The sequence below is a fragment of the Eptesicus fuscus genome, chromosome 4 (genome assembly GCF_027574615.1).
Source record: "Eptesicus fuscus isolate TK198812 chromosome 4, DD_ASM_mEF_20220401, whole genome shotgun sequence".
NCBI classification, from domain to species: domain Eukaryota; kingdom Metazoa; phylum Chordata; class Mammalia; order Chiroptera; family Vespertilionidae; genus Eptesicus; species Eptesicus fuscus.
In genome coordinates, this window is record NC_072476.1 from 62,661,811 (window position 1) to 62,681,660 (window position 19,850).

Consider the following 19,850-nt stretch of genomic DNA (forward strand, 5'->3'; position numbering starts at 1 on the left):
ACAAGGCCAGCAGGGGGGTTAGTGAAAGACAATCAAATGATTGAACACACAGGCTGCGTGGGGCGACCAGGCCGGCGGGGGGGGGGGGCATGAGGGGCAACCAGGCCAGCAGGGGGGGCAGTTGGGGGCGGCCAGGCTGGCAGGGGGGGCAGTAAGAGGCAACCAGGCCAGCGGGGGGGGGGTGCCATTGGGGGTGATAAGGCTGGCAGGGGGGGCAGTGAGGGGCGACTAGGCTGGTGGGGGATAAGGGGCAGTTGGAGGTGACCAGGCCAGCAGGGGGGCAGTTAGGTATGATCAGGCCAGCAAGGAGTGGGCAGTTGGGGGCGACCTGGCCAGCAGCAGGGGGCAGTAAGGGGTGACCAGGCCAGTGGGGGGGAAGTTAGGAGTGACCAGGCCAGCAAGGAGTGGGCAGTTGGGGGCGACCTGGCAGGGGGCAGTTAGGGGCGACCAGACTGGCAGGGGGGGGCAGTTAGGGGCAATCAGGTTGGCACTCAGAGGCAGTGAGGGGCGATCAGGCTGGCAGGGGGCAGGAGCAGTTAGGGGTGACCAGGCAGGCAGGCAGGTGAGCGATTAGGAGCCAGCAGTCTCTCCCGGATTGGAGAGGGTGCAGGCTGGGCTGAGGGGACCCCCCCCCCGTCCCCGTGTATGAATTTCGTGCACCTGGCCTCTAGTAGAGTATATAAAACACAAATGTGCAAATTCTCCATTTGTTCCCAAGTGGTCTCAGGAATGAGACTCACAAGAAGTACTATTAGTGATAGAATCATGTGCTACAGGAATGGAAGGAGCCACAGGTGAATAGTGTCAGCTCCTAAAACCAGAAATACCTCTTCATTGATAGTAACTAATAATCCATATTTACTCAAAATGAATAATGATTTAGGTGCAATTATTATTTGACAAATAATTACCAAAGTTGTGTATTAAGTATCAATTTTCAAAGTTTTAGAATCCAACAAAATAGGGGAAATCCTGAATTTTAAAATTGATGTTTCTCTAATAGATTTTTTTTAACTATACAATACATTTTCCCACAGAAATAGTTGATAATGGATCAGGCAAGTTACCACATAACCTGGAATATTGCTAAAGTATTCTGTACATCTTTATTGAATGTATAAATAACCAATTCTGTGAATTCCATTCTTCTTTTAAAGATAATGTTCTTAAACATACATCACACCCTCCAAATGTGCAAAATATGTACCATAATGATTTCAAATGTTGCGCAACATGAGGGGAACAGATGTCTCGTTCATTCAATCAATCTTCATTTTTGTCAAAATGGCATTCACTGAACATGAATCATAGGTCAGTCGCTAAGGAAACAGAAATAAATCACAATGTCCTGCCTTCACTCGTTTCCCACCGCTCTTCTAAGGGTATGCCCCCTCTTTCCCAGGCAGTTCACTGGCTGGGCAGCTAAGGATTTTTTGGTCCCTGTTTCCTAAAGAATGAAGGGCTAGGCTCCCAATCATTTGTGCCTCCCCACCCGGCTGCTCTGTTCACGAGCTCAGCCAGCACACACACACTTGTGGCCGCAGCAAATCCCCAGGGTACAGCAATTGAACGCTGAAGCTGAACAGCAGTAACAGCAAAGTTGAGGAAAAGCTTGTTTACTACAGAAGAAAACCAGGGGGCTTAATTTGAAAGGACTTGGAAGGTTACTAGGAGAGGGCATGTTCTCCAGCATGCCCTGCCATTTCCCTGTTCTAGGACTGCATCACCAATACTATTCTACGTGGTTCCCATCATGCTTGGTCGCATCTGGGCTCCGGTGGAGAGAATGTACAGCTCCATGGTATCCTGCACACACCTCAAACACCACTAACCCACGCTTCTATGACTGCGGTGAACGGCCTTCTGCACTAGACAAGGAGCAACAGGACGACAGAGATTATGTCTTTTGTCACCTCTGTACCGGCTGTGCTTATGGCAATGGCTGGCACAGGGTGAACACTCAATAAATGTTTGAATAGATGACTCAACCACAAATGTAAAATTCTCGCATTCTAGCTTGAATAATTTTAAACTTAGACGTGTTTCTTTATTATGCCAATGAGTCTTATCCATCAGGATGCACCTCATAAAAGAAGTCTATTGTTAACCAGGGGAGGCAACAGTTTATACTCCCAGGTCCTGATGTTAAATCAGCACCAAGAGTCTTCTAGTTTCAGAGCCTAATGGAAACTTTCTGTGTTCTTAAACCTACTGCCCTGCTCTGTGGCTGACCTGTCCAAGGTCGTAATTTTTTACCAGGAGGGTAGAACAAGGAGAACGGTATATAATTCTTGTAATTAGTATCTTACAAACTTCAGAGAGCAATGCATTATATCCAGGGTGTGAAGGAGGAAGGGGATCACAGAAAAAATCCTACCCTTGGTTTATGTGTGTCACACCCTGCCCCACACAATTACCTTGGAAGACACAGCAACACCTAATATAATCTATGTCTAGTCCTACACCACATTCCTGAAATGTGAGAGAAAGAAGGAACCTGGGCAATTTTAAATATGTTAATAAAAGATGTTAAAATAAAGAAACAAAAGGAAGCTTTCACGTGTTCATCAGTTAGTCAACTTTTGTTGGCTCTCTTTTAAAAATAGAAATAATTAAAATAGGTTCAAAAAGGCATTAAAAATTCATAGATGATTCAAACAGGTATTAGGAAAGTTAAGTATTTTTATAAACTATATTATTAAGCTTTCAAAGTGAAATCAAAAGAAGACTACCATCTTTCAAAATGTTCCAGGTAGCACTGGCAACAGATGCTCTCAGACTTAGGCAGATCAATGGTTTTAGTCCATGTAATATTTATCACAAATTTGGGTTTTCCTATACATAGTCTGAGAATAATTTTGTACTTGCCACATTGCTTAGTGAAAGAACAGAATGGTCAAATCATCAATGTGCCATGTCTCAGTGTCAAATGGAACCTTACTATCAATATAAGATATATAAAATAAAACTATTCCTAGAAAAGCTGAAGGAATGTCCCCGTATTCGTTAGCAGAGATTATAACATGAAGGTGTTTAGAAGGTGATGTTACACAGATATGTGTGGGAAAATGTTTCAAGTTATTGTGTAATATTATAATAACATTATGTAGCTTAAGCACACTGTATTTAAAAGAAACTCTGATCATTTGTAAATGAGACCTAATAAAAGGATATTCTGGTTAAATTAATCCACCTCTTATTTTCCCAACTTTGCACTCTATTCCAGTCTTAAGAATTTTTGTTTATAGAAAACAGAAGTTAGACATTGACACAATAGGTATGTGGCACTGAGTCAATTTCCCAAAGAACTACAGGGGAATAATTATGGAACCCACGTGTCACTAAGAAGCCTCCATTTTTATCCTTTACTAAACAACAAAAGACTCAGGTGCACGAAAGATCAACAGGCTGCAATACTAGGTATGAATTAATATAATATGCTTATTGCTTATTCTGAATGGCAGCCTATTTTATACTTATCATAAACTTATATGAAACAAGATCATCAACACTGATCTTAGTGGATGGAATACAAATGGCAAACTGCTTCATTTTTCTCCTATTACTGCTTTGTGGGGTTTCTTTCCACAAAGAAACAATGTTGTGGGTAAGTCTTGAAGCTTTCTGTCACTTTCAGGAAGGTAAAGGCCAGACCTATATCAATCATGACTTCCATCAGGCATACAGTAAAGCTCCCGTTTATCCCAGTTTTTGTGTGATTCACGGTTCAGGATCTACAGTGGGGAAAGGGGTCATGGTATGATGTTTCAATATTCCCTCAGTCCCCCCTTAGACCCTCCCACCAATCTTCTGGCACATTCAAGGTTTGGGACAGGGGGCGGGGGTGTTGCTTTGAGAAAGAATGACAAAAATTTTGCCTCCCTGATGTACTCCTTTCTTGCCTAACACTGGCTGCCCACTATCCTTCCATGAAGTCAGTCACTCAAATTCTGGACCGCTCATGGACTGACGTGGGTGTTCCTCAAAGACTTCAGAATTCCACCCCTCACCAATCTTCGGAGACCACGACCTTTCTTAGATTCTCACCGAGCTTCACAATCCACCCCTCATATTTTCCCCAGGATTATTTCGATCTGGTTACCCTCTGGGGCAGCCTTTCCCAACAATGAGATCATTAATCCCCAGTGCCATAATGCATCCCATGTATGAAATAAATTATCTCCTATGCACATAGAATGACACTAGCTATGTACTACCATCCTCACAAGGAGTAAGACAAAGAGTTACTCGCATCACTTTCTGTGATTCAAACTGAGAAAGGCTGCTGAGGTACCTACAGGACTCACAGGAAATACACATTCTTTTCACTCGAATCCCAAACACCTGCCAGAGCTGTCTACCGTCTTCTCTAGTTTTTAACATCACAGACAGTCAGAGCCACTTTCCACACAGATGCACAAGGAGAGAAGCAGATACCAGTCCGTGTGTTCATGCAGGCCCTCCAAACTCCAGGGGGCACAGGCCAGTCCCACAAGAAAGCCTAAATTTCTCCCCTTCAACAAGTATGTTTATGTATGTGTGTGTATGTCTGTGTGTGTATGTGGGCATGTGTGTGCATATTGGGGTGTGTATTTATATCAATTGAAATGATTTCTGGAACTTTGAAGGATTAAATAAATGCCTGCTACTATCTAGACAAAAATATTTCATCTTCAAATTGAAATATACTTATTCACTTATAATCTGTGAATACTTCACTCTTTGTATTACCCAATAGTCACTATGCATTTTCCAAGGCATTTTTTCATGGTTACATTTAATTTCTGAATAAGATTTAATCTGATCCTGAGGTAAGTCAAGGAGCTTGATTGGAATGACCAGGAAATCAAGAAAGACTACAAACCTGGCTCTTTACTGGCACTGTGTCCACTTTAGAGCGGGCACCGTCTCGGACCACCAGCTGCCTCTCTGCATTCTCTGTAACAACTGGCTGCTCCTTATGATCAGATGATATTCGATATCTAACAGCCACATCTCCGAAAGTCCCGGCAAGCCGGGTTACATTGATTTGGATAGATCTATTGAGGTCCTGCTCAATGAGCAGAGACTGGCGACCTGCATACAGAGCGAATACTCCATGTGGGTCATCATTTGCAGAAACAGAGAACTGTGTGATGCATTTTTCCGGGTCCAGTTCTGCTCCTCCCTCCACGGAAACGAGCTGGATCACATAGGCTTCCTCTATCTCGGGTACATCATCTGGTAGCAAATGAACATCAAAGCTCACTTCACGCTCTCCATCAGCAATGGTGAAAAAGCCTTTTGTAGAAAGAAAGTCTCCAGTAATATCAAACTGACTACTTATTTCCCAGTAAACCTAAGATAAATGGGGGGAAAAAATCCAACAGTTATATGATTCAGTAAATTGAATCAAAGTCCTTTAAATTATGCTTTCCTTTCTAATATACAAAAGGGAAATACTAATTGTGCATCATTATATTCAGTCTCCAAGCAGTTAGTTTAGAAAGTACAGAGGAGTATAGAGGAGTGACGAATGTGTCATGAAAGTATCTTCACTCCTTAAGGCTGTCGTATGCAATTTGCAGGACAAGACTACGAGATCTCATTTTACCTACTCCTAAAAGAAGAGAAGAATTTTGAAGAGCTAAAGAAGAGCAAGTTAACTTTAAAATGGAGGTAACACAAGTCATTCCATAGCGAACCACAAATAGTGGTTGAAAGTAAAAAGTGACTAGATAACCGAATGCTTCACATCAGAATTTGGTCTTGTCTGTTCTTTAACTACAAGGAAATATCTATTCGATTTCTTAGAATTAGAAGTTATTTTCCAAGAATTTTCGCCCTCCAAACCATAAAGCTTCAACTGAACAAGCAGCAGTTACAGGAAAAGAGGTAACTTCATAGAGAAATTTTTACAAAATATGTAACCTAGATCAGTTAGACAAGTATCTTGGTGATTTACAAGGGCATCTTCAAATGTTCTATGTCAATAAACACTCAAATGCAACCTTTTAAAAGTCAGGTGCTATATTTAAAAACTCTATTGAGAAATAGAGCACTAGAGAATACATTAAGCAATTTACAAATATCAGAGATTTAAGTAGGAAAAGCAGCAAACCAGAAAATACAAAACAGTTTAATCAGACTCTTCATGACTGAGTGTGAGGAAGGTCTTTTTAACCTAATTGTGATGCAATGCGGAGAGATCGCCGAAGGCGGGGCCGGGCTGGAGAGCCCGAGGTACTTCTCAGCTTCTGTGAAAACTTACGTCCCCTCAGTTTATGAAAACCTTTCAGTTTATGAAAGCCTTTAACCAGAACAACGCAGTTTCTCTGTCCCTCTCAACCATGGTTGTTAAGCGAATTGTTACTCTACTTAAAAATAAAATGAAAAATGATACCTTAATCTCTCCCAAAATGCCCTTGACTCTTTTGACAAAGAAAGTGATGATCAGGGGCCCTTCCAGAGCTGATGGCTCCAAATAGGCCTTCACAGACAAAGACTCAGGAGCGAACTGAAGCACTCCATTGGGATCTCCAAACTTCTGTATCTGAAAACAGAAACAGCAGAGTGAATACCACATATAACAACTATGGATGAAAATACAGTATCCGGCTTACCAACCAATGCTGGAGAAATGGAAGAGACATAGAAACAATACTCAAATCTATCTAGCTATCTGATTTTTAAACCTTCTTTATTACACTGATTGTTACCTAAAACAAGCAAGTTCTTATTCCCCAAGGATAATAATGGGATTAAGTGTCCAGAAAACTACAATTTGCAGAATCTCAAGAGGATAGTATTTTCATGCCTCAATGTAGGTTTATTTTTGCCTTATGTTTGTTTTGCTTAGCCAGTTAATTTTTACTCACTTCTTTCTACTGGTTATAATACAAGGTAGAGAGAGGCAAAAGGTCCCGTGATACTTAGTTTTATATGTCAGTTTATAGATGATGGTGCCCAATTGTTTGGACAAACACATCTAGACGTTGCCATGAAGGTATTCTGTAGATGTGATTAATATTTACAATCGGTTTACCTTAAGTAAAGGAGACTGTCCTCAATAATGTGTGTGGGCCTCAACCAATCATTGAAGGCCTTGAGAGCGAATACTGAGATTTCAGGAGGAGACATCCTGCCTCAAGAAATCCTGTGTGAGTTTCCAGCCTGCTGGCCTGCCCTACAGAATTCAAACTCAAGACCACAACTTCAACTCGTGCCTGGGTTTTCTGCCTGCCAGACTGCCTGCTTGCCATTTTTTTTTCTGCCAAAGTAAACTGGGGAAAGAGATGACTTATTCTGCAATACTCAGTTTTAGAATCCTTTATGGTAATGTGAAATAGTCCTCTGCCAAGACTGTCAATCTCCTTATCCCCCCAAATTTCAATATAAGAACACCCAGAGCTTGGGGAGCCTGTTGGTTCCCTCAATCAATCTCTCCTCACTCTCCCTCTCCTCCTTTCTCATTTCCTCCCTCTCTCCCTATTTCTCTGGAGAAGTTTGACTGATACAGACCCCAAGACAAGAGTATTTTCCAAACTTAAAAGATGTCATTTCTCTGCATTGTTTTCAGTAGCCTTGGCCCAACCACTTTCTGCCCTGATGGACTGGGTGGTTCGTATCAAATACACTGAATCTGAATCTAATCCAACACATCATTGTGCTAGTTCCGTGGTCGGCAAACTGCGGCTCGCGAGCCACATGCGGCTCTTTGGCCCCTTGAGTGTGGCTCTTCCACAAAATACCACGGCCTGGGCGAGTCTATTTTGAAGAAGTGGCATTAAGAAGAAGTTTAAGTTTAAAAAATTTGGCTCTCAAAAGAAATTTCAATCGTTGTGCTGTTGGTATTTGGCTCTGTTGACTAATGAGTTTGCCGACCACTGTGCTAGTTGAACAAGTACCATTCTACCTTCACACAGTCTGACTTGTAACTGGTTAATAATGTTTATGTATTTTGATGGCAAAGAGAGCCAATATTTAGGATGACATCACAAATACCTCCTCCCTAAAAGTGGCAAATATCCACCAAATTTTCTTAGAGAATATAAAATAAGTATGCTTCACTACATTAAACCCTTCTTAGAACTAATACCATTAATCAGGTATGTAAGAAACTAACTTAACAACCATAGGAATTATGGTTTTATAACTTTCAATTCATCATAAGCCTATAGAGTTTCACCACATGTAAATGAATTTTCTGGTAACGCCACTAAAAATTCTGTGGGAAAATAAAAAATCAGACTTACTGTTAACGTAACAGCATTAGCTCTGGAGTCTAACTTAGCTTGTCCCTTCACAAGTTTAAGTTTAATAACGAAAGTCTCTTCGACTTCAATTTCTTCGTGAGGATGAATGGTCAGAATTATGGTTCTCACGCCACCTTCTCCCTCTCCAAAATAGAAGGCCCCGCTCACTGGGTCTGCGATGTCTCTGTTCTGTGGTGGTAAGGCGTCCTGAGAATTGGGTCCTACTATCTCCCAGTTCACCTGCAGGGCATGTGTGTATGTGAGTTTTAAAGAGAAATGATCAGTTTTAAACCAAGAATTACTTTGCAGGATATGTAGTATTAGGAAAAAAATACACATATATATGAATATTATTCTAGAATATCTCCAGCAAATTCCTATTATTATCGCTCAGTTTTTTAAACAATGATATTTGCAAATGTAAGCTGCATAATTATAGAATATCAGTTTTCAGGAATAACAATGTCTAACAAGAAAAGAGAAATCTGAATACCTGGTTAGTTTTCATCATCACAGAATAACAAAAATATAGAAGTACATATTTTTTAAATATATACTAGAGAAATATAAAAACAATTAAATATATGAATACAACACTATCTTGCTATGTGCACAGGTTATGTCAATCAAAACCTATTTGAATAATGAAACCATGTGTAAAGTCTGCTGGGTGTGCAATCTCTTCTAAATCTACTTAAATAAATTCCCAGAATAAAATGAACAGAAACTTTCATAACTTGTTATAGGAAACAAAGAAAGTTTCTATATTAAAATAAAGGCATTTTTTAAAGTTTCTATAACTTAAAATTATATGCTTTTCAATATCCACGAAGAAAGAAAACTGGACACTTCTGTTTGCTTCTTTTATCTTTCATCAGCATTGCACACACTGATCCCTTCCTTTTTCTTAAAATATTGTCTCTCTTGACTTACACGATGCTCACACGATACATGCTTTCCTAGTTTTCCTCTGCCTTTACCTCTCAATCTTTGCTGGCTCTCCTTCCTCAGACCCCTAGAGGCTGGCAGCCTGGGGCTCAGGTCTGTTTCCTTCACATCTCTTTCTACACACATTAGGCCCCATAGTTTCAAATGTCTGCATTTGTGTCAACACCTTCCCTGTCTGCAGCCCTAACCCCAACCCGCACTTGCTCATCCCCCTCCCTATGTGACCCCTCTATTGGGATGTCTCGTAGGTATCTCAAATGGACAGGCCAAAACAGAACTCTTGATTCTCCCCCAAGCATCTGCATTTCAGTAAGCAGCACTATAATATAACTGGTTGCTAAAACTAACATTCTAGCAGCGACCCTCAATGCTTTCTTTTCCTCAGCCTCCACTAGCCCAATGAGTTGTTCTTCCAAAACATACTCAATGTCTATTCACTTCCGGCCATCTCCACCTCCGCCCTTGTCTGAGCTGACAGCTCTGCCCTGGACAGGACAGGCTAATCGCCTCCTAACTGCCCATTCTGTTTCCAATCCAGCTTCTTGACAGTCCATTTGCCTCACAACTGTCCTATGTGAGCCGATTAAAATGACAACCCAGTGACATTGATATTAGTGCCTTGCTTAAAACTTTCTAATGGCAACCTATTTGCACTTGGCATAAAATCTTTAACCTGCTTTAGGAGGTCCCCTGTGATCAAACACCTACTGAGCCTGCTGAGCTATCCTGTGCTGTGACCCAGCACCTCCGGGTCCCCAAACATGGACCTCTTCAGATCTCAACATGCCAGCCTTGTAGATCTGCACTGGCTTTCCCTCTCCTCAAACACGCATCCCTCTAACAATGGCATAACCACCCATTTCTCATCCTCCAGCCTTCGGTTTAAATACCACATCCTCACCATCCCATCTAGAGCAGCTAGCAGGTCACGCACAATTGTGAATCTATTTCACATTGCTGCAAAGCACTTGGTGTCATCAGATCGTCTTCCTTTTATTTATTTGCTAACTGTTCTAAAAGTTATATGAGAACAGAGACAAGGTCTCTCTTGTTCACCAGCATGTTCTCAGTGCCCACAACAGGGTCTGGCACATGGAAAGCTCTCAACAGATACTTGTTGAATAAATGCATTCTATCAGATCCATCATTTAATTTCTTACTTGCTCTCAAGAATTCCTTGAAGTCAGCTGTCATACATTTTTATGCGCTTCATAGGACTTAGAAGCTGCTTTACACCTACTAGGTGATTAATAAATATTATTGATTGTGAATACATAAATGAATATATTTGAGGAATAAGAAAATCTAACACTAAACTTAATTATCAAAAATTATTTTTAAAACCATGAGAATAATAACTCTACCTGAATCTCTCCTGAGTGTCCTCCAGTCCGCTCCAGCACCAAGGGTAAAATCATTGTAGAATTGGGATTAGAAAGAGAAATTCTGCTTTGATTAAGAAATCTTACAACACCAAAGGGAGAGTCGCTCTTGGTGATTGTGAATCTGCTCACTAGGTGGCGTCCAAGGACCGCTCCACCAGTAGCTCCAATGAGCAGAATTTCAATGGGCTCCGCAAAGTCACTGCATAGCAAGGAAGAGCAAATCTGTGAATCTAAGTACATGAAAATGCTTCTAAAATCCAAATAACTAGTCATTTTCTTAATTGGTCACTCAAGGCACAGTAGTCACACTCCAAGTAGGAAAGGAGGGTGATCAGCTAAAGGCATAAATGATTCACTTCAATATTATATAACCTGGGCTGGTTAATAGATTTTTTTTCGCTTTTTACTTGCTGAATGCATCTACATTCTGATTAGACTTTTCAAATCTAAATTATTAAAAATTATTACTCCTGTATTTGAAAAAAGTAACATACAATTACAATGGTCTCCCAATTCCTTTTCCCTGCCCCAGTGCATCCCTCCCCTCTGCCCTAAATTTATCACGTGTTTTTCAATGGTCACATGTATAATCTAAAATTCTAGTATCAATGCGAATCATAGGTAAGGAATGGAACACAACATAGATGTTTTATGTATGCCTATATTATAAGTAGTCCCCCAACATTTCTGGTTTTGCTTTTCCTAGTTTTACTTACATGCAGTCAAGTGGGGTCCAAAAATTTTAAATGGAAAATTCCAGAATGAAACAATTGATAAGTTTTAAATTTCACGCCATTCTAAGTAGCATGATGAAATCTCCCCCTGACCCGCTCCATCCCAACTAGGACATGAATCATCCCTTTGTCGAGTGTTTATGTAAGTGACCCACCTTTAGTCACTTAGTAGTCATCTCAGTTATCAGATTGACTGTCTGGGCATCACAGTGTTTTGTACAAGTAAACCTTATAGTAGCCTAACGCTATGTCACAATGCCTATGTTCTTCACCTCCCTTCATCTCATCATCTCATCATGTAGGCATGTTATCATCTCACATCATCGCAAGAAGGGTAAGTAGAGTACAATTAAGGTATTTTATTACAGTATCCTACATAATAAAAGCCTAATATGCTAAGTGTCCAGTTGTCTGGTCATCCGTTCAACCAATCAAAGCGTAATATGCTAATGATATGCTAAGGCCACTCAACCGCTTGCGATGATATGCACTGACCACCAGTGGGCAGACACTCTTACTGGTAGGTTAGTTTGTTGCTGGGGTCCAGCCAATTGGGACTGAGCAAGACGAGCTGGACACACCCTGGAGCACTCCTGTGGTCCCTCCCTGGCTGGCCAACCTCCTGCATCCCTCCCCGACCCCGATCATGTACCGGTGGGGTCCTTCAGCCTGGCCTGTGCCCTCTCACAATCCGGGACCCCTCAGGGAATGTCGGAGAGCCGGTTTTGGCCCAATTCTGCAGGCCAGGCCAAGGGACCTGTTATAATTATTTTATTTTATTATTATTGTTATTAATCTCTTACTGTGCCTAATTTATAAATTCAACTTTATTCCAAGTATATATAGGAAAAAAACATAGTATATATAGGGTTGCAGACTATCTGCAGTTTCAGGCATCCACTGGGCGTCTTGGAATATATCCCCTGAGGATAAGGGGGGAGTACCGTATTCTCTTGTATCACTAAATTGTTACCTTTCATGGTCATCAATGATGGAGACATTTATGAAACTTAAGCTCTGCCCATGCTGAAATGTGACTGAATCCCCATGCAGTAGATAATCGACACCAGGAACCGCAGAGGAGCTCTGAGAGACGAACTCAGCTGTCACGTGGCCGTGTGCTCCATGCAGCCTCAGCACTGGAATCATGATCATCCCGACATCTTCCTCCACTGTAACAGGCATTTGCAATTAACTAGTATGTCAGACAAAGCAACTAATATTTATAAGATTCAGTCAAATTAAGCATGGCCATTAACAGTGCAAGTACTCAATGTGTCCACAATTCATTTATCACTTTAAAAAATGATTGGTGAAAATCTCATGACTTATTTCTTTTTGGAGAAATGTTGTTTGTCTCAAGTTGAAAGTTATAGTGAATAGTAGAAGTTAGAAATTAAATGACCTATGTAATCATCAATGTAGGCATTCCTCCTCTTTGTGCCACATATTAATAAATGACAATTTATTAGAAAGCAGATATTCACTTATTTCTAATCACAAAGAAAGTTAAGCATTGCATAAGTTAAAATGTATTTATAAAAGTGATTGAAATATGAATATTTCAATATTTCTAAGGTAAAACACAAGTTTTTAAAATTGCTTTGTTCCTAACCATTCAGCTTTGACACACATAAGTGAGGTTCAAGATTGCCCAATGTGTAAATATATAAATCTATAAAGGCATATACAAATACATATAAGGGTATACATGTACATGTACATACACACACACACACACACACACACACACACACACACACCAAACAGAAAATTTATGTATGAGAATTCAAACTGATAATGTCGAGCTCAGGAAATCTATAATTCAGAAAGTGGTGGTAAATTTATAAATAAGGTTACTGAACCTACCTTCGAAGGCAGTATACCTTGGGTCAAATTCAATGATGCCCTCTACATTATCATTTGTCATTATTATGATTCTGACAATGGAGATGTTTCCTATTTCAGGAGGCTGATCTACTTGAAGTCCATTTTCTTGGATGGTAAAATCATACCCTCTTGAAAAGTCATAAAAAATGAAATAAAATGAGTATATAATTTCTTACCATCAATTGAATGGTCCTCTTAGCTCCTATAACTTAGTCCTATTAAGCAATTTAATACTTTTTAAACTTCCCGATACTAAAATGCTTCTTTTCTCCCCCCTGAAATGCTGTTGGAAACAGATTTCTGTGCTGCTCGCGATTATCACTGCCTGCATGAAACTAGAACTAATATAAAGTTATTAAACTGAGGCAATGGGGAGATAACAGACTATAAGGAAATTGGGAAGAAGTGGTTGTAAAAGAAAACTCTGGGGCTAGAAATGCACTGCTGAACACATTCTACAGTAATGGGCGCAGAAGGGAATGGGCATCAAACTGCAGTGCATGCACAGACGGAAGCCGCTGGGCTGGACAGTCACAGTGGCAGGCTGAGAGAGCTACTTCAGAGAAATAGTGAGTGTTGTGCCACTGAAGAAATTTCAAGATTCAAGAAAACATTTTACTATCTACGGAAAACAATTACAAATCAATGCCTCTGTTCTTTAATATAGATGGTAGTTTACTTGTCTAATGACATTTATGCAAAGGAAGCTTCCTTTTTTAATATATTGATATTATTCCCATTTAAGAACATTTCTGACTTTATATCGTTTTAATCCCTGAAGCTAAAAAATGGCACTAAACCAGTGTAGTCCTTCCTTTCATTTCCAAATTCTATTTACCTGGTATTTTTACCCCACCTAAGTCTCAAAGGGTTGAACGCTGGTTAATAAAATTACATATAAGGCAAAATTAGAAAAAAGGGAATTAAAATATTAAATGATCAGAGAATGAGATGGCCTCCATATGGTTCATTCTTGATCTTCAATGGAAACACGGTGCACATTAATGACTGGCCCTCTTTGCCTCAATGTTTTTACCCCCTTTAAAACTGGTACTGGGAAAACAAGCCTCTACCCCATTCACCCATGGAGAAGACAGGACAGCTTTCATTGACTCCAAAAGGAAATCTCTCACTCCAGCCCATTCCCAGGTACAGAGACGGGGGAAGCAAATTCCCCAAGGCCAGCTGACCTTCGACCTAGAGAACAGTTACTCTATTTCCTCACCAAATTACTCCCGCCCAGGCCCTGTTCGAGTCTATGGCTGCCCAGAGTGACTGCATGCAACAGAAATACATACTTTCAACTTTTTTTGGAGTTATATATTAGAACAATGCATAATGAACAGGGTATTGTTATAATTTCCTACCACACACTGTCCTAATGTCACATAAGTCTATGAAAAAGAAGGGAAAGAACTATTTCCCAGTTTTGTATTAACCCCTACACAACCTAGCACTAACTTTTTCTTCTTCCTCTTTTTCTTTTTTACTTTTACCTTTCGAGGAGTTCCACTCTTGTAATTACTAGAGAAAATTCCTCAGGGCCTTCAGGAAGGCTGTCATCAAGTATTTCAACCTGCACGCTTTTCGCCATCTCCCGTGCTTCAAAGAGGAGCTCCCCCGGTGCAGGGACAAAGTCCACGCCTGCCTCTGCGGTCCCACTCACTGTCTCATACCAGAGCCGCACAGGACGGAGAGAGCCCCCCGACCGGAGGATGGTGACGTTCACCTACAGCCAGAAGAGGTTCTTTTATGTGACTTGGATGATTAACCTACCAGACAATACTTAATTCTTATGACCTCTAATTCAATTTACTAGGATTATGTTGAAATTATAAATAGATTTATGAAAGTATGGAAATGAGATGTCAAAATAACGTCAGGAGGAAAGGAATCAGTTGGTGAAAACTTCAGAAGAACAAGGAAACACGCTTTAAAGATCACTATAATATAAAAAACAAAAATGGTATTTCTGATTTTCAGCATGTCAGACTCTACCCTTTGTGCCTCCTCTGACACGCGAAGCTGCTCCTGTGAAAAGGCGAATCGGCCGTAGGGAAAGTCACTGGCCACCACTGTGATATTGGCGGTGCTGCTGGCTGCACTCAGTACTCCCCCGTCACTGACACCCGTGAGCCGGAACTCATAGAAACGCTTTTCCTCAGGAATGTCATCATTCAAAGCCTACAGAAGGACAAAATGGGCCAATATCAGCAAAAACTATAACGTTTAAAGAAAAATATCTATCACATAAGTAACAACAACAAATCCTGGATATTAACCATCTCCCACCACCCCACCCACTAATCACATACATACACACACACACACATAGCAAAGGGCACAACAGAAGCCAGTAACATTAATACCTGGATCACTATAATTGCTGCAGACTGTCCTTCTCTCATTGTCAGTTTTCCTGATGTTTCAGCAAATTCCCCCATGGATGCGGGGAAAATCCTCCAATACACCGTGACCTCCCCCCAGATCGCTGGGCCACGAACCAGGCTACAATACACACATATATTCAATACATTTTTTTATTGAAGGAACTTTTCCTGGATATTTGCTCTCTTTCAAAAATAAACAATTATCATTTATTTCAGAAACAATATGCATTTAAATAACCCTATGAATTATATACCACAAGAGAGTCTTATAATTCCAAGATAATAAGAGTCAAAGTACTGAGCGCTTGTAAATCTACTTGACAAGAATACTAGCAAAAGCTGAACACTAGAAGCGGAAGATCTAAAAAAAATTTTTTTTAAGTTATTTACAGATTTTTCACAAAATGTCAATAGCCTAAACAAAGTTTTCTAAAGAACAGAAACACTTCACACATGCAGTGCTAATGGACAAACTTCCAAAAGGTAGAGTTTTCATGCAAATTCAGCTACTTCACTGTTAGCTGCTGCCCAACTCCTCATGAAAAGATTTGTAATAAAGTCACCTATAAGCATTTCATCTATATATATAAAAGACTAAGTTACCGTCCAACCGGTAGCTATGACACACAATGACCACCAGGGGGCAGATGCTCCAACTGGTAGCTATGAGGGACACTGACCACCAGGGTCAGATGCTCAATGCAGGAGCTGCCAAGTTGTGGTGACTTGGCAGCTGCGGTTCTCAGGTGACGCACCCCAGAACCAGAGAGGAGGGAGCCCGATTCCGGGGTGCATCACCCGAGAACCGCCCACTCACAATCTGGGACCCCTTGGGGGATGTCGGAGAGCCAGTTTAGGCCTGGTTCCCGCAGGCCAGGCCAAGGGACCCCACCTGCTGGAGGGACCCCACTCACTCCGCAGACCCCCTTTGAGTCCCAGCGCTGCCAGCTGGGGAGGGACCACTGTAGGTTGGCTCCAGGGCATGTCAGCCCGTCTTGCCCAGTCCTGCCCCGCTGGCCACCTTCTAATTAATTTACTTTCAATTTGCACAAATCGTGCACCAGGGCACTAGTAGTTATATAACAGGCCCTAATTGCAGAACACTTAGAATGCTTGATTCAGATGATTTTCTAAGGAACAACTTTGCAGTTGATACACACAAGCTTACAGAGATGACGTAATGCTCATTTTACATAGCCAGTGATGGACAGGGCTAAAAGCATAGATCTAATGTCAACTCACTGCGCTTTCCTCAGAATGGGTTGTGCAAATCAGTCAGAAACCTCCTCAAGATCTAACTTCAACATAGATCAGAATATGTCTTCAATTTTCACTAAAAATGTACTCTATTCTCCACAGGATGTCGTCAACATATAAAATAACAATGCTTAAAGAATATGTATGTGTTGAGAACAATGTATTTAAGGCATAAAAATGCCAATTATTTACACAAAACTTCAAAGCCCCAACCCAGGCAAAGAAAGATTACAACAACCTTACCTGATGATAGCAGTCCCATTATATTTTGCTGAGGGTTCCCCAATGAGGATGTGCCTGGAGGAGGGTGCAATCCCAACTTCTCCTGAAGCTCCCTTATCTCCCCGAATGATTATTGATGCGCTACCTAAATTGAAGATGATATACAAGGTGTCCAAAAAAAAGTAAGTATACACACTTTGAATGATTATAAAGTCAGAGTTTATTAATATGCAGTTCAAAATTAGGTGAGTTATCAGTTGTTAAAGTGTGTATAGATTTTTGGGGACACCCTATACATACAGCTTATGTAGCAAACACAAGTATTCACTTAGTATATGCCTGCAATGTTCTAAGTGCTTTGCATATACTAATCTTATGAGTTAATCCTCATGGTAATCATATAAGTTAGATATTAATATTATCCTCATTTTACCAATGAGGCATTGAGGAGACTGAGCAAATAACTTGTCCAAGATCACATTTTAATGAAAGTGGGCAATAATTCCATTATCACTCCCACAGGAAGCAAGCAGTCTTCTACCGTTTGCATTAATTCACTTCTACAGTAACCATTTTGCAGCTCACTGCAATTGGCTATCTGGCTATGTTTATTATCTATATGGCAAAAGGAAGAATTCTTAAAGTTACCTTTCATTTTTAATTTTCTGGCTATTATTTGCTTATAAGCATTTATAAAAATGTGCCAAATAGTCCTACTAATCTATACTAATAAAAACCTAGGTGGCCCTCTCACCCTCGTGCAATGTTCTCACATCATCACAAGATGGCCGCCCCCACATTGTCAAAAGATGGCTTCCCCCACGTTGTCACAAGATGGCTGCCACAAGATGGTTGGCAGGGGAGGGCAGTTGGGGGTGATCGGGCCAGCAGGGGAGCAGTTAGGCATCAATCAGGTTGGCAGGGGAGCGGTTAAGGGGTGATCAGGCTGGCAGGCAGAAGCAGTTAGGGGCAATCAGGCAGGCAGGCAGGCAAGTGGTTAGGAGCCAGCAGTCCCGGATTGTGAGAGGGATGTCCCAGATTGGAGAGGGTGTAGGCTGGGCTGAGGGAGTGCCCCCCCCCCCCCGAGTTCATAAATTTCATGCACTGGGCCTCTAGTCTATAATAATCTATAATAATCTATAATAATAAAAGCATAATGTGCAAATCAACTGAACAGCAGAATGACCATTCGAACAACCTTTGAGATAACCTTCCGAATGAAGCCAGGGCTGTGAGAGCCAAGACCCTTGCACAAATTTCGTGCACTGGGCCTCTAGTATAGAAATAAAAACTATATTAAGTAATTTGATATTCATTTTATAATTGGACAGTAAGTTGAAGAAAATGGTTTCTAGAAGCACATGGGGTTTCATGAAACAAAGGACAGGATTACTGTACTTTCACTTTCTTTGGCAATGAATTAATGAAACCAAGAGTGGTTTGTTGTGTGCAAATATGTCACAGTAATAAATATACTTTGAATTTTTATATTAACAAATTATTTACCCTGATCCACTCTAATACTGCTACCCTAGGTACATACAGTGATGCTCTATAATTTTGAGAATTTCCTTGATCATGGAATTCTGTTTTATTGGCCACAGACTCTTATACAGGATGGAGTTTTTGATGGCAAAAAAAGGACATGTAAGTAAACTTTCATATTAAAGTTGCTGGGCTGTTTTGCATAGTTATTACTGTTTGTACCACAATGAAACCATTTAGAACCATTAAGCCTTTCTCTCCATACCTAAGAAACAAACTTTAATATGGACCATAAGCAAGTAAGAAATATGATGCCTGTTTCTGAAATGTCAAAATATCTATGTAATTACTTCCTGATGAAATGTTTTATTACAAAAGTAATATGTGATCAGTGCAAAAATATATAGAAAATACAGGTAATCCAAAACCACTATTAAGATTTAAAGTAAATCATTACATATTTATGACATGCACATGAGAAAAATGGGATTATATTAAACATGTTATAAAGCATGCCTTATAAACATAACAATTATCCATGTAATTAAATGTTCTTAATTTGTAATGTAATTAAGGCTTTTTATACCATACTAGAGGCCCAATGCACAAAATTCGTGCAAGAGTAGGCTTTCCTTCCGCCGGCTGCTGGCACCGGCTTCCCTCTGGCACCCGGGACCCGTGCTCCCCTTGCAGCCCCAGTTTCATCTGGAAGGATGTCCAGAAGAACGTCCAGTCTAATTAGCATATTATGCTTTTATTATTATAGATTATTTTAGACTAGAGGCCTGGTGCATGAAATTCGTGCACGGGGGAATAGGAGGGTCCCCTCAGCCCAGCCTGCACCCTCTCCATTCCGGGACCCCTCTCACAATGCTGGACCACCAGCCTGCCTGCTTGATCACCCCTAACTGCCCCCTCTTCCAGCCTGATCACCCCTAACCGTCTCTGCCTGCTGGCCTGATTGCCCCTCACTGCACCCCCTGCTGGCCTGATTGCCCCTAACTGCCCCCCTGCCATCCTGATCACCCCTAACTGCCTCTGCCTGCCAGCCTGATCGCCCCCAACTGTCCCCCCCCCCCCCGGCTGGCCTGGTTGCCCCAAACTGCACCCCCTGCTGGCCTGGTCACCCTATGCAGTCTGCTGTTCGGTCATTTGGTCGCCCCTCACTACCCCCGCTGCCGGCCAGGTTGCCCCATGCAGCCTGCTGCTCGGTCGTTTGTTCGCCCCTCACTAACCCCCCTGTTGGCCTGGTCACCCCAGCAGCCTGTTCGGTCATCCATTTGGTTGCGACGGTCACTTAGGCTT

General features: G+C 41.2%; 1 protein-coding gene across 1 annotated transcript in view; it reads right to left on the bottom strand.

Annotated features, from left to right (window-relative positions):
• The window catches only part of ADGRV1 (adhesion G protein-coupled receptor V1), a 452,962-nt gene that overhangs the window by 301,656 nt on the left and 131,456 nt on the right, over nucleotides 1-19,850 (bottom strand). The window contains exons 62-71 of the mRNA XM_054714338.1: nucleotides 17,082-17,205; nucleotides 15,561-15,699; nucleotides 15,190-15,375; nucleotides 14,688-14,920; nucleotides 13,171-13,319; nucleotides 12,275-12,473; nucleotides 10,547-10,766; nucleotides 8,235-8,474; nucleotides 6,383-6,532; nucleotides 4,865-5,338 (exon numbers count right to left, since the gene is read on the bottom strand). Coding sequence (XP_054570313.1) covers nucleotides 4,865-5,338; nucleotides 6,383-6,532; nucleotides 8,235-8,474; nucleotides 10,547-10,766; nucleotides 12,275-12,473; nucleotides 13,171-13,319; nucleotides 14,688-14,920; nucleotides 15,190-15,375; nucleotides 15,561-15,699; nucleotides 17,082-17,205 — 2,114 coding nt within the window. The remainder of the gene's footprint in view (nucleotides 1-4,864; nucleotides 5,339-6,382; nucleotides 6,533-8,234; nucleotides 8,475-10,546; nucleotides 10,767-12,274; nucleotides 12,474-13,170; nucleotides 13,320-14,687; nucleotides 14,921-15,189; nucleotides 15,376-15,560; nucleotides 15,700-17,081; nucleotides 17,206-19,850) is intronic.